Source organism: Anas platyrhynchos, chromosome 7, assembly GCF_047663525.1.
Source record: "Anas platyrhynchos isolate ZD024472 breed Pekin duck chromosome 7, IASCAAS_PekinDuck_T2T, whole genome shotgun sequence".
Classification (NCBI taxonomy): Eukaryota; Metazoa; Chordata; class Aves; order Anseriformes; family Anatidae; genus Anas; species Anas platyrhynchos.
In genome coordinates, this window is record NC_092593.1 from 25864277 (window position 1) to 25878823 (window position 14547).

At 42.5% G+C, this 14547-nt stretch overlaps 1 protein-coding gene across 4 annotated transcripts in view; it reads right to left on the reverse strand.

The window, feature by feature from the left end:
• Positions 1–3749: 3749 nt before the first annotated feature.
• The window catches only part of PIKFYVE (phosphoinositide kinase, FYVE-type zinc finger containing), a 61951-nt gene continuing 51153 nt past the window's right edge, over positions 3750–14547 (reverse strand). For all 4 annotated transcript variants that reach the window (XM_027461473.3, XM_027461474.3, XM_005016817.6 and 1 more), the window contains 10 exons: positions 14229–14312; positions 13668–13759; positions 12672–12836; positions 12167–12226; positions 11500–11676; positions 10820–10923; positions 10425–10553; positions 8931–9192; positions 8302–8376; positions 3750–7422 (listed from right to left, as the gene is read on the reverse strand). In XM_027461473.3, coding sequence (XP_027317274.1) covers positions 7307–7422; positions 8302–8376; positions 8931–9192; positions 10425–10553; positions 10820–10923; positions 11500–11676; positions 12167–12226; positions 12672–12836; positions 13668–13759; positions 14229–14312 — 1264 coding nt within the window. In that variant the 3' untranslated portion in view covers positions 3750–7306. The remainder of the gene's footprint in view (positions 7423–8301; positions 8377–8930; positions 9193–10424; positions 10554–10819; positions 10924–11499; positions 11677–12166; positions 12227–12671; positions 12837–13667; positions 13760–14228; positions 14313–14547) is intronic.

The following is a 14547-nucleotide window of genomic DNA, read 5'->3' on the forward strand; positions in this document are numbered from 1 at the left end:
ACCGTATTTTGTCTTCCTGTTTTACTATCCTGTCATGTTATTTAAGCAAACGTACAGCCAGCCTTTGTACTAAGGATTTGAAAAAACTGGATTGCCAGCAGGTGGCAGCAAAGATTCAGACTTCTGCAGCCCACCAGACCCCCCCTCCCCCCCGCCAGTATTTTACAAGCAAAACGAAGCCACCTGTCACCCACTGCTGTAACCATATAGCAGTCACCTGCTTTTCCCTTTAGACAAACCTTTTCAGCGAAGAGAGCCTCCTAACTGCAGTAAGCTTTCAAGCCAGTTTGTCCCTATGCCTAATACAAGTAGTATCAACATACAGGACATCATACTACAAATTCATATCAAAAAGTAGCATAGAAATTCTGTTTTGAAGGCTGCAAGTTCATGAAGTTTCGATCAGAACTGTAATTTCAGGATCATCTCAGGTAGTCAAAGGCTACAGTCCTGTAGTTGCTATCTCTAATTCACATGCTAGCACCCACCATTTTTACATCAGAATCACACCCACAATTTGGGATGAGCCGCACACAGTTCAGGGCTCCACAGTATAAAAAGCACATTAAGGCACTTGAAAGAGTCCAGAGGAAGCTAGTAAAAGGGCTGGGAGACACCCTATGAGGAGAGGCTGAGGGCCCTGGGGCTGTCTGAGAAGCAGCCTCACTGCTCCCGGCAGCTCCCTGAGGGGAGGCAGCCCAGAGGGAGGTGTCGGTCTCTGCTCCCTGGGAACAGAGGGCAGGACACACAGGAATGGCACAAAGCTGTGCCAGGGGAAGGACAGACTGAGTATGAGGAAAAAAATCTTTACTGTGCAGGTGGTCAAATACTGGAATATGCTTCCTAGAGAGGTAGTTCGTGCCCTATGCCTGGCAGTATTCAAGAGTCAGTCAGAAAGCCCCCTCAGCTTTTGTTTAGCCTTGAAGTGGTCAGGCAGCTGACCTAGATGATCCTTGAAGGTCCCTTCCAGCCAAACTGTTCTTTTCTAAATTGGAAGCAAGCAGCCTGTTCAAAAATCAACACCATCTGCTGCTTCTCCTCCAGGAAGTGTTTCTCATGCAGTGTCAACTCAGAGCTGGACACAGCCAAACTTGTAATGAAAACATTTATAAAACATGCTGTAATCAGCCAGAGAAAACTCAGCCTACAGGTTCTCACACAAAGACCAGAGAAGTCAGTGGAAAACACTCACAGATGTAATAGGCAGACTATTCAGTCTCTAGTATGCCTTCAAATGGACAGCCAGGTGCACAAAATGCATTTATTTATCATCCAGAAAGATCTCACTGTGTGTTTTGTCACACACATCTGCTCCCTGGGTCTAGTTTTCTGTTGCAATTTAGGCAGTACTGTTTTACTCAGGTGAAGGCTAGCAGGCAGCCCCTCCTACAAATACTTTCTAAATTTCAACATCTTGAAGTCACCTCAAGTTCTTTCCACCCAGGAAGCCTTTCAGCTCTGCAGCGTTTGGTATTTCTGGGTGGCCTAACAAGAGCCTTTCCTCCTGCCTACCACAGCCACCAGCAGTTTGCCCTGATGAGAGGGGAGCAGACTGCCTCATGGCAGCACTGAGAGCTCCCCTTAGAAGAAGGGCAATCTTCTGCACCTCCCAGGGGTACAGCCTATGGCAGGGAGCAAACTACCACAGCAAATCAGCTCAGTGTCATCATTTCCCTATCTTCTTGTCCATTTAGGTGTTACCTCACTCCTTAGAGATTAATGACAATATTTAAATCAGATTTAGCTAAATTAAATTAAAACACTGCAAACCACCTCCCGCCCCACCTTTTCCCAGCTCAGCCTCACCCACTCCCGACTCCTCCACACACACAACCCCCCCAGCAAGCAGTGCAGGGGAAGGGGGCCATGGTCAGGGCACCTCAACTTCCCTCTGCTGCTCCCACCCCCTCACGCTTTTCACCTGCTTCAGTGTGGGCCCTCTCCAAGGGCTTCAGTCATTCAGAAGAAGCTTGCTCCTGTTTGGGCTTTTTCACAGGTCACAGTTCCTATTAGGAGAACACGTTTTTGTGTGGGCTTCCCCACGGTCACTCTGGCTTTGGCATTCACAGGGCTGTTCCTCACTCTCTTTTTCCCTTTGCTGTCTTCCTTAAGTGCTTTTTCACACAGACACCACCAGCTTTGCTGATGGGCTCAGCTGTGCCCTGAAGGAGGTTCATTGGAGCCAGCTGTGACCAGCACATGGCAACCCTTGGCCACCTCCCACACTCCACAGACCAGTTCTCTACCTCTAGAAAGCAATCAGCCTGTTAAAAAAATACAATTTAAAGAAGTACTTTCAGACCAGTAATTTTCACCCTGCTCAGCCTACTGCCCCTCTCCCTGACTTCAGTGTAATCCAAAAGAAGTTTTGCCTAGAGTGCTGTTGCGATGAATGGGCTAGAAGTGTGCGAGGAGGATGGGATCAGAACAGGAAACTAGCATAGAGGGTTGTAAATATGCTCAAGTGACCTTGAAGCTGGGAATGCATGAAGTCTGGGGAGCAGCAATGCAGAAAAAAACGAGTTATGTCTGCTGTTGTTTGTGCTTGAGCTCTGGGCTTTGGTACAGGAAAAAAAAAAAAAAAGCAGTGAGAATCACAGCATGGTGGTAAAAACTGTGCCTGCACAATGAACAGGTTTTGTAAAAACAGGTGAAACCAGGAGGCCAGCAATCTCCTAGGATGGACCTTGTTTAGTGGTTCCTGCATTCTCACTTGTGTGCCTGTGCTCACATACCTCTGCTCAGGTGCTGCTTCAGGGATCCCCCAATTGAAAAGGTAACGAGAATAAATCTACTCTGTATTTTAGCTGAGTCTGGTTGTTCCTGTTGCCTGCCTGTGCTGACTCACACAAGCACAAGTTTATCTTTTACTGAGTATCAACAGTCATACCTGGAAGTACTGATGCTGTTTGGTCCTATACTTGTTAGGGAGCTGGACTTAGTTCCTTTTGCATCAGATCTCTATCATTCTGGAATTCATTGTGAACAAACCAAGAGAAGCCCCTCAAGTTCTGCTGCTCAACCTTATAAAGGCAGCACCACCCTAAGTTGAGCATCCCACCTTTTTCCTTGCTCACACACCTGTGCTGTGACAGCTTCTGATGCAGTTCTGTACAGCAGTAGACAACAGAAACCAAACACACCTGGCAAAAGTGAGGATGTCATATAATGGAAGCGAAGTCCTTACATTTCAGGTTGAGGTTAACAGTCTAAGAACCAACAAGGCCCCTTCCCAGATCTAATCACACATCATTTTTAGCTGTAAGAGAGGAAGTTATTATATACTAGAAACATGAAGCAACCCAGACAAGCCATTAGCTTTCAAACCTCCTTGGATGATCATTATCATCATTAAATCTTACCCATTTAAGAGAAAACTACAGAAATACCTGGAGAAGTTTTCTAAGAATGCTCCACCTCTTGGAAGAATTGGTCCACAGAAACATCACCACCTGGTGGACAAAACTGGCTCCCTGTCTCACACAGCACTATGTTATAAAGCAGCTGGGGAGAAGGTGGGAGAAGAGCACGACAGGTTATTTGCATATTCTATAAACACTGACCTGGAAAGCTGCTCAGAGGTCCTGCTCCATCAGAAGATCCAAGCTGCAAGGCAGAGAGATGACAAACATGCTTACACTGCACGCAAAGCAGGCAACCTCCAGCAGAGCAGGCACTGGGCTTGGCCTCTGATCAGGACAGTGGGATTCTACAAGAGACAGAACTTCACCACATGGAACGGACCCAAGTATATTTTAGTCACTTTATTTGCATTTTTATCTATATACATTACACTTTGATTCTCCAAGTACTCAAAGCAGTTACTCTCAAATAGTTTAGTACATCAATCTTATAAAATACAGTTGAACCAAGGTAGATTAGAAATACATACATTATGATACATGAAGTGCTTTGAATAATGGTTAGTCTGGCCTCCTGCTAGTGAGTGATTAATTTGGTTTTGGTCATTCTCACAGAGGACAGCCCACTCCACAGGTAACTCCACCTGAGCCCAGTGGAGCTCCTTAACTAGCAAGAGTCCCTCATGTGTGCTTTTGGGGAACAGAGCGCAGCCCTGGGCTACTGCAAGGCAACCTGCTGTCTACACGACTTGAAACAAGTCATTGCTTCTGAATGGGACGAGATTTAGATATTTGTCACAAGGCCTCAGTTCAAGACAACAGATGAGCCAGTGCAACTCTGGAAAAAAAACATAGTCTTACAGTGCATTTACAACTGGATTTTGTTTATGCATACACACACTACACCTGCATTACAAGGAAATAAAATGCTCTAATCAAAGGGCTTATTTAATACCCAAGCCACTCCATTAAGACATCCTTAGGCGTGCTGCAGGGACACAGGCCTACCAGCCCCACAAGAAGGATCTCTTCTGCGTGAACTACTGTTCTCCTTTCAAGAACATCAGCTTTGTAGCAAGTGAAATGCTAGGACAACTCTTAATCTGAAAAGGAAACATCTGGGCCATCTGTTCAATTTCTGGGACTTGAACTAGCAATGCTTCCAGTTTTAGGTTACATGGCACCCAAAGATGTCCCAATTCCAGTTAATGCTGCTGTTTCACCCATGACTAGTAGCTTGCTACCTACTCCAGGCTGGTCAGTACTAGTCTATCAGCCACATCCTGACCAAAAGGTAGCTGTTGATTCCAGCCCAAGACCTCTCCAAATGCTATGATTTCAGCCCAAGACTGCAATTCAAACAACTGGGCTCTGCATTCACAGGCTGCAGAACAGCTGGCCAAAGGGGAGGGTTCTCCCATTTTGTCCAGTGCCAAAGGCCTCACGCTATTACACACAGGGAAACATTAACTACAGTCAGATGACCAAGTTCGTTTACAGCCAGCTGCTTGGGGCTCTGGAAGACAAGCAGAACAGCCACATACCACTCCGGAGCAAGGGTTACTGGTGACAAGACCTGGCTAGCACAGCCCAGCTCTGCATCAAACTAGTGCAGATGCCATAACACTGCCCATATTCACAGTCCATCATCCACTGCACATACTAACTAAAGTGAAAGATAATCACCCACTGTTGGGTCACCTCAGATTTTGGGCAAGTCAAGTATTTTCCCTATAAACTTCAGGATAGGAAGGAGAAAGTTGACACGTGAACTATAATGGAGAACAGAACAGACTCGGGCAACATGTCATGCTCTTTCTTGCACATCAATGGACCAAGACAGAAGGCAGGAGCCACAGAAATAAGCAGCACTGAGCTGATGGACAGGTTGGTTCCTCATTATACAAATAACCAACCTGGGAGCACATTTCCGTACAGGAGATGACCTGTCTCAGAGGTAATCAGCTTCACCCGATGCCCTGTGCTGAACTGGAAGGATTCCATGCCAGAGGGAGTCAAGCAGAACTGTGTCATCTTTCCACAGCACACATCACTGAGGCCTTCCAAACCGCACCCCCAGAAACAGAGATTACATTGCACAGAGGAAGCACAAATACTTCTGTTTCTGCTGCTTCAAGGCCAGTACTTTTGCTCATCATTGGAAATGATGGTGGGGAGTAGGGAAGACTTCTTCCAACAAAAATGGCTGTTGTCTCCTGGCAGCTCAGACTTGAACTGCACTGGTTGTTCTCAGAGCCAACAATTCAGTTTTCACTGTCCTCTCCTTGCCCAATGCTGCCCAGGTGTCACTCCTGACCAGAGCCACCACCATCTGCTGCAGAAGAAAATACTGAACACAGGAGGAGGAGTGAAAAAAATGCACCTTTCAACCCACAGCTACGGTGAAGATGAAATTACCAGGCAACTGATCAGAATGAGTAAGTGGTCATAAAGAGCTATACTGTCCCAGACTCCATGTCTGAAGTCCTCTTGGAGACTGGAAGTCCAAGGACAGTATTCTTGCTTCTCAAACTTGCATTTTAAAAAAGAACAAAACAACAACAAAAACATAACTCTTATTTACTGGCCTATATTATACTGAATCTAAAAAGTAAACTTGTCACCTACAAAACAGGTAAAAATAATAAAAATGGAAAGAGGTGCTTATTTTCATAACGTAGAGATTTTCAGATCTCTGCACATCTTATCCATCATACAAGATACTTGTTAGTTCAGTTTTTTTCAGAAGAATACATTCATCTTAGTGGTGCAAAAAAAAAAAATCTAATACTGCTGAAGAAAGGTTTTTTTCCATTGGAATAGCACGGTGTGATGAGATCTAGATGCTTATTCTCATCAGCATGTCACAAACAAGAACAGCATTCTCCTGGCGAAATTTCACCATGAGGTAAATACATTGTTTCAAAGGCTTTAGGGACTGAAATGGATTTTAAGTGATCTGCCAGGCATAATGGTTTCATTAAGGAGAAAGTTGTCAATCTAAGGCTGTATGCATTTTATCTGGCAAATTGGTGACTTCTATTAAGGGAAGAGGTAACCAGCTTCATCACTATAATTAATTGAGCTTTGTTTACATAAAAGGGTATGTTTTAGTTACCCATTTCCAGGAAGCTGGGCAATATTTTTGATCAAATTCCTGTTTTGGATTGAAGGGATATGTTTGGGGTTTGCAGCATGCTGATCACTGACAAACCATTTTCATGGGATTCAGCTAAAATGAAGTTACAGAGACAGAGCTGTACTGCACTATTAAAAGATGTAGTGATTTGGAGAGTTATGGCATTTAAGGAGCTGCCTTAAAAACAAACCAAAACAAATCCACACACGCATACTTCCCCATCCTCAAGTACTGTTTACAAAACCTAGTAAAAATGGAGGCTACAAAGTGTAAGCAGGACAAGTTATTCTTGGATCCTAAACAGGTCAACTACAGATCACTGAAGAAAAAAGCAGAACTTAGGAATTAACTTCATTCTTCTCTCACTCACCCTCATGGGGTGGGAGGATATTTCACATTTGTAGTACCACACATCCACTACAGAAATGTGAGCTGTTCATATTCAACACCCCTTAAGGAATGCAAGACTTACAGAGATCATGTACTTCTACACCACCAGAACTGGATAGTAGGTTTCAGTGCTCATACATGGAGATAGCACCACCTTCCATACTGACGGAGGGAATGTCTCAATCAGTGCCCTTCAGTGGTACCTTACAGCTTAGATCCTTAACGAGGCTGGCTCACCCATCAGCCTCCAAGAGAGGATTAAAGTGCAACAAGCAAATTTCACACTCTACAACATGATGCACGTGGTCAGTGTAGACACGGAACTGCAATCCTCTTGCTTACGGCTGGGCGGGCCACAGGAAGAATGGCCTGTAACATCATTGTCCTCTTGTGCTTTCCCAATATGGGCTTTAGTTTAGCAATTCAGGCCCAGCCCTGTCCAATGGTCTGGCACCATCAGGAAATACTTGTCCATAGCTTCACAAAACCTGGTCCGGTACAGTTCTGGAGAGACCACAGTTGGCATCTTACCTAATGTGCAAGAGGCAAAAGCAGTTAGAAATAGGCTAAAGAATACACTACAGTACAGACAGGTTTCACGTGAAATTATAGCATCAGATGGTACAACAATGAAGGCATACTGTACATGGAACCAACAAGTACTGTTAGATTTTATTTAGTTTTGAAACATTTGGGAGACAAGAGATCAACGTCTGGATTCCTAACAGTGAACTCAGATGCACCAAGTTGGAGAAATTATCTAGGCTTTTTACAACCAGCCCCAGTTGATTTTTCTCCTATTTACATATCTTTACAGGCTTTCCCCACAGAAAAGCAAGTTTCTCCCAGGAAGAATTTAACTCTGTGGACATGCTCTTATCTTCTCCAGATGTCCAAGTGTTTCCCTTCCTTCCCCCCCCATCTAGACTTCCTACTAGCACGCAGCCAATACTATGCAATTCTGCACAACAAGTACTCTTCTCACTTCCACAATGGGAACTCAGCTCCTCAAAATCAGGGTAGCAGTAGCCAGTCATTTGATAAGGATTCCTCCACACCAGTAGTCCAGAAGACAACTGATTTTCTGGACTCAAGACTTCTGAAACCAGGCAGCAAGGGCTTTTGCTATCATGTCTCTACAGTTATGTTTGTGTGAGCGCCAGGTAACAACAAAAAATAAAAGAGAACAGTCATATATATCTCCCATGCCCAGGCTTTCAAGTATTTAAAGGATCTCTCATAAAGGCAGGTTTTTTTCTTAAATACCTTATTCCTTCCCCCACTCTGCACATCTTAATTTGAAGTGTAACAATTCCACACAGTGGAAAAGTTGTAGGTTTTCTAGCACTGTTATCAGAAGCTTCCAGGTAAAAAATAAACACAAAAGTCTTTCCTTCATTCTAGCCTTACCTTGTCCTCCCAAGATGCCAGTTGACTTCACCACCATTTCAAGTTTTTTGTCCCAGGTAAAAGTGCGAATGTAATCTGTTGCAAGAAAAAACACATCAATATCTACTATAACATAAGTAATATGTTCTAAAATGTATCTATTCCTACTCCAACTGGGAGAAGAACACAGACTTCCATAGACAGGACTTGGGTGCTCCCCGTGAGCATCTTCACTTTCCAGATTATTCAAGGTTATGTGTTATATTTAGTTGGGGTGAATATGATAGCTCAAGAATTCAGGAGGGTCACTATCAAATCAAACAAACAAAAAACTGCCCAGGCAGTTAAAAGCTTTAAGTGTTATTGTGGCCACTTGTAGGTTCAAAGTAAACACTTGCCACTTCATGAAATGAAGGATTGGAAACATCATAAATAACCCTGAGTGGAAAAGGGGGCTGCAAGGAAAAGACTTCCCGCCACCACCCTGAACACCCATGACAGGTGAGTGCAGTATTCCATCAGGGAGAAGTTGAGCTTTCTTGACACACATCTCTGTGGTGGTGGTGCAGTTCTAGGAGTACTAAAAATGCCTAAACCAGAAGAAAGCAGTGTCGCTAGCTGAAAGCAAGCAAAAGCAAAAGGCAACCTACCAATGATCCCAACAACCAGCTCATTGTTTGTATCGTCACGACCCACCAGCAGGGAGTAGTCTATGATGAGGTGGCTGGAAAGGAACTGGGAATCACTGTGTATGGAAGCTCTCAGCACAGCCTTGCAATGGGAACGGATGTACAAAGGGTTGTCCCGGACCATCTTCAGAAGGTTCTCATCCAGCAGGACTACATCACAGCTCTCCTTCCCTGTGTCTGTTTTAACATTTCTATTCCGGAGGGAGCCCTTTAGGTCAAAAACCTGCAAATGGAGAACAGCATTACTACTTTTCTTTTTTCTTCAGTTTTCCGTGAGGTTAAAGACCCCAACATGCAGTGCTTGAGCAGGCATCACAGCACAGTAACTCTTGCCTTCTCAGTAGGGAGAAAGACAGCAAACACAGTATTTTCATACAACGAAAAAAACAGTTTCCTCAGCAGACAGTAGTATGTAACCCTATATGAAAGCTCTGCTACTTCAAACCACACTTTCAGGCAAGTTATTTCACTAATATTTAGCCTAACCTAAGCAAAAAAACTTGTGTCCTTGATTTTGACATGTATGGGCAAACTCAGCTTCCCAGTCAGCTTATTGATTCAAATGCTAACAGCAAAGGCACTGAAGAGGGAGGTGGGTCTTGCACGAAGCACTGTTTAACAGGCATTTGCAGGGTCAGAGAAAGACCACTTCATTTGTTTTGTAAACAAATTTGGTTGTAAAGGACCTATGGAGATCTCTAGTCCTATGCTTTATACTTGAAGCATGTCCAGTTAGAGCAGGTTGTTCAAATCAAGATTTTACTAACTCCAGGGACAGAGTCCACAATCTTTCTCAACTCACTTCTTCCCATAGCTATCTACACTATTTGATGCTAGAGTATGGGGAGGGAAGGTAGAAAGAAGTGATGCTATATAGTATTAGATGCAACATTTGTTTGAACTTCCTTTTCAGCATTGATTCTGTATTTGAAGAGAATTTTCAGTCATTTTAAAGTTTCCATTCTATTGTCTCAAAGGCCACCCTCCCTTTGCTAAAGAGCAAGGTTGAACTCAAAACCTTGTGGTTCAGAAAGAGTGGATTTAAAGCATTATTCGTTTTCCCTAGCTTCAGAGAGCTCACTATCACCATTAGTGAGGTTCTCCTTCTAAATAAATTAGTCTGTAATCCTAATTATTTTTATAAATGCTTGACAAAGTTTTCCCAAAGAAAGGAGATGCAAGGACACCTTTTGGTTTTTGGCAACCAAAAGAGAGGCAAGGACAAAAGACTTAACAACTGAAGCATACACTACAGCAATGTGAACTAGCCAGTACAGTCATCAAGCTACTGAGGGTCACATAAAAAGTAACAGGCTCCAAGTGTCAACTTGGAGCACATGAAAAGTTATCTAGATAGATACCAGGGACCCTGCTCTTGCTCTCAGCCAGGAAAGAGACTGCACTGCAGTGGAACAGAACACTTGGTCACATACAGTCAGCACTTGTAACCCTTACCTGAGCCATCTTCCTTCCATAGAAAAGGTTTTCCATGACAAGCAGATCCAGCTTCTTCTCTGTGTTGTTTTGAGAGTTCTTGTACCCAATTCGATACACCCCAAGGATTTTAGCCAGTGCTGTGGGTTTCTGGTGAGAAGATATTGGGTAAGATCTTTGTGTGCGGGAAACCAATCATATGAGAAGTGCCACTATCCTGACTGTGCATTACACCTTAGAAGCTCCAGCAGAATTCCCACTTTTCATCTTGAAAACACATTATTATAACTCATACCTCCAACTTCTCTTTTTTGCTTAAATGAGAAGAGGTGATAGAAACAGCTACTAGTCAGTAAAATACAGAATGCTGCCTAAAATACAATTCCTCTTTTAAAAAAAAAGGAAAACACACATACCTTCTGCTGAACTGCATTAGTTATGTAAGTGAAATAGTGTGGAGCAAAGTCAAGGAATGACTGGACTTCCAGACGAGGCATCTGCTTCAAGATGAATCTATCATCTGTTTTAACATCAGACAAAAACAACAAGCTTACATACTGTAAGTGATGTATTTTTTGCAAGATCTTAAAACAGTCATGCAACTGAAATGGTCAAAAAATTAAAGGACTGCAATTCTCTTAAATAAACTTTGAAATCAACTTCTGCTGCTAAGAATTTTTTTTTTTTTTTTTTTTTTACTGGATATGTTCTGAATTTCAGCCCAGCAGTAAACAAGGGAGAAAAGACTGCCTAGGTTTGATTTACCTCAGCTACATGGGCTCCTTACACATAGAATAAAAATAGGCTATAGACCCTTCATTCATGACTTGCTTTAAAGTAGCAGCCTAGAATCAGCCACTGTTGAAACGAAAAAAACTACAAATCAATTACAACATGTGGAAATATAAAAAAAGTGTCTTTAAAAACCATAGTTGTCCTTTAATTATACTGATCTTTTTGATTTCTGAGATCTACCCAGCTTTTCATTCTGTGTTGTCATTTGACAGTCAGCAACTCTCTGACAAGGATTAAAAAACAGAACCATCACTACCTTCAAACAACACCCTCTATTACAAAAGAGAAAGAGGCCACTTACCCTCAGTCACATAGAATGCAGCCCCAGATTTGCCACCGCGCGCTTGCCAGGGCATAGAGTGAGAGAGGGAGCGAATGAAGTCTTCTTCACTGCTCCCCAGAATCACTTCACGCATCTTGTGAAACTCGCCAGCATAATAAATCCTGCAGTAGAATTTGGCATTCGCATCTGAAAATTCTGCAAGAAAAGGTCTTCCTCAATAACAGTGCGCAATACTTGCTGACTACCTGAGATGATACTTAGATTTTACTCATGTCTGGAAAAATATTATTTTGCTTAACATCTTCATCTGACAACTATTGCACCTTGGAAATTTAAACCAAAGGGAGCTAAATTAAAAGCCTGCAATAAAATCAAACCCCTTTAGGATAGCTCACAGTATACATGAAAGGAAAGTGTCCAGACAACAGCCCAACCCGGGGGGGGAGGGGGGGGGGGGGGGAAGTGAAACATACCACACAAAACCAAAAGACAACTACAGTTTTATGTGGTATTTCTGTACCATGGATTGATTAAAGTAAAAAGCAGCATTGCTTTGTTCTTGATTTTTTTTTTCCTTTATATGGGACAGGAAGGAAAAATAAATCAAACTTGAAGATTTGTCATATTCACACAAAGAAAGGAGTTTATCAGCTAAGACTTCAAGTTTTTATGTACAGCAACTCACGGAGTTCCACATGGGGATTCACCAGCTGCTTCTTCTGTCCATCTCCTCCATCTACCTCATCTGAAGGCATAAAAATACCACTCAGTCACATTTGTTCATTATTATTACCCAGAAAGCCATGCAAGATATTGCTTGTAAACTCATTACAAGAAAATTATTTTTTCTTCAATAGTAGATAATGAGCTATAGCATCAGACAGCTGTAATTATACATATGCTAGAAGGTCATTGATATTCATGGAACACAAGTACAAGCTCTCTCATTTTCTTTGTTTTCTTTATTATCCACGAGCTGAAACAATGGAAGTTAAATCTCAATGTTCCTATAGTTACAGGGGTTTGAAAGCCCTCTACCCCATTTCTCTTCTCATAAAGCAAAGCAGTATTATCAAAAGAAACCTATATTTTACACTCAAATCATTCATTTTCAATGCATGTTGGGTTGAAACATGAACTAAGTATTGGTAAGTAAACTGCTGAAAGAGTAATGAGCCAGAGTAACGTACCTTGAGGCTCTGCTCCTTGGTTTTCTGCTCCCTCTTTGCCCATCTGTCCAACCTGGTAGTAGGCACTGTCAGCACCACGTAAGGTCTCTTTCTTCTGGGAAGACAGGTCTGGGCTCTTCCCTCCCGTGCCACGGAAGAAAGACAAAACACCAGATGATTTCTTTGCTACAGTGAAAAGAATAAAGAAGTTGGTATTGGCATTATGAGATGCAATTTAATAAAAGCTTGACTCATAAAAGAATTCTCCATTCATTGTTCTAACTGGAGGAGTGATGTTGTTCAACTAATTTGGTATTCCTCAGGTAACCAATATCAGTATCAGCAGATTTATTGGCTTAAGTAGCACTGGGGAATGCTGGAGTCATTTCACATAGCAGACTTCACAGAAACAGGGAATTAACACTTCAGATGACTGCAACTGCAGGGGTGAAGCATCAACATTTCAAATGTAGAAAATACAATTCAAAACAGGAGTTGTGAAGAGTCAGTCGTAATTTAAGAACATGGAAAGGAAGGACTACAACACAGAAGCCCGCCCCACTAGAAGAATGAATAGCATCTTAAAAACACAGACTAAAGTGAGGATCTTTAACGTAAAAGTATTCCCTCCTCTCGATTTTAAAATATTTTAATTGCCTACTTCTTAAACAAGGCAGAGGTCAGAACAGGCATCATGACCCACTGAACAGGCTACGTCCAAGAATAACTCCAGTTACACTACATAATAACACATTAAAGCAGATAATAACCTGATCTCAAAAATCAAGAGAAGGCGATTACAGACAGACTTAAAAATACGTAACACTTTCTACATCAAGTCGACTACAAGATGTATTACAACTTCAACATGACAAAGCTCAACAAGCCCATTTGGAACAATTTTAATTTAGTACTCAATTTGTTATAACTTTCACACTATTTTAAACTCAGGTTTAGTAGACTTAAACCTGAACTAAGCTTAGTATCATGTATATGATTTTGGCAAAGTTGTCTTACGTTGTTCAGGTTCTGCAGTACGATTTGAAGGACCCGTGGTAGTCTCAGGCAGGCGGACAGGGCTACTGCTCTTTGGTTTGCTGTCTGACATGCTGAAAGGAAAAAAGAGTCATAATAAGGCCAACATACGCTGCTACCCAAAATACTGCTGCTTTACTCCTGCAGAGCTATGTTTCTTCCAAGCCTAACACTAAGGGAAAGTGATATGGTTTAAAGTGGTAATGATGCAGAAGTCTCTAAAGTTGACTGTCTCTACCTCCCTGCTTCTCAGAACTCCATAGCTACAGTTGCTTACATCACCATCGGCAAGCTGAGCAGGGACAGTACTCCCTACCATGTGTGTATGGTCAAGGGACCAGGTGAGGGCGCCAGCACACCGTCCAGCGTTAAACAGAAATTCAGATAATGCAAAAATGTGTTGGCACACAGATTGTGCCATATTCCATCAGAAAGCAGAAATCCTAACAGGCATATTTTCAGGGTCTTTCCCCATTCTAGTTGTGGTTTCTTTACCACAATCACTTTGCCTTTGCTCTAAATACTGCAGTTCTTGCAATTAACCTGTTCGGCTGTGGTCCTTCTTCAGAACTGCTTTTCACAGATGCTTTGGACAACTCATCCAGGGCGTTTCTGTATTCTTTGCAACTGAAGGAAAAAGAACAGGAAAAATTTTCTGATAGATCCCACAATACCTGCCCAAAGATTCAGTTTAGAGACAGGAAACAAATTCACAGTAGGAAACCTCCCCCTTGTTTTTTCCTTACAGCTAGGATTAATTCCCTTATGACAGACACTGCTCTAGATTTTTCCTGTGGTATAAAGTCCCCCCTTGTTACTCCCTCTTCTGAAATTTAAGAGAATGAGCTACTTTCAAAGTCTT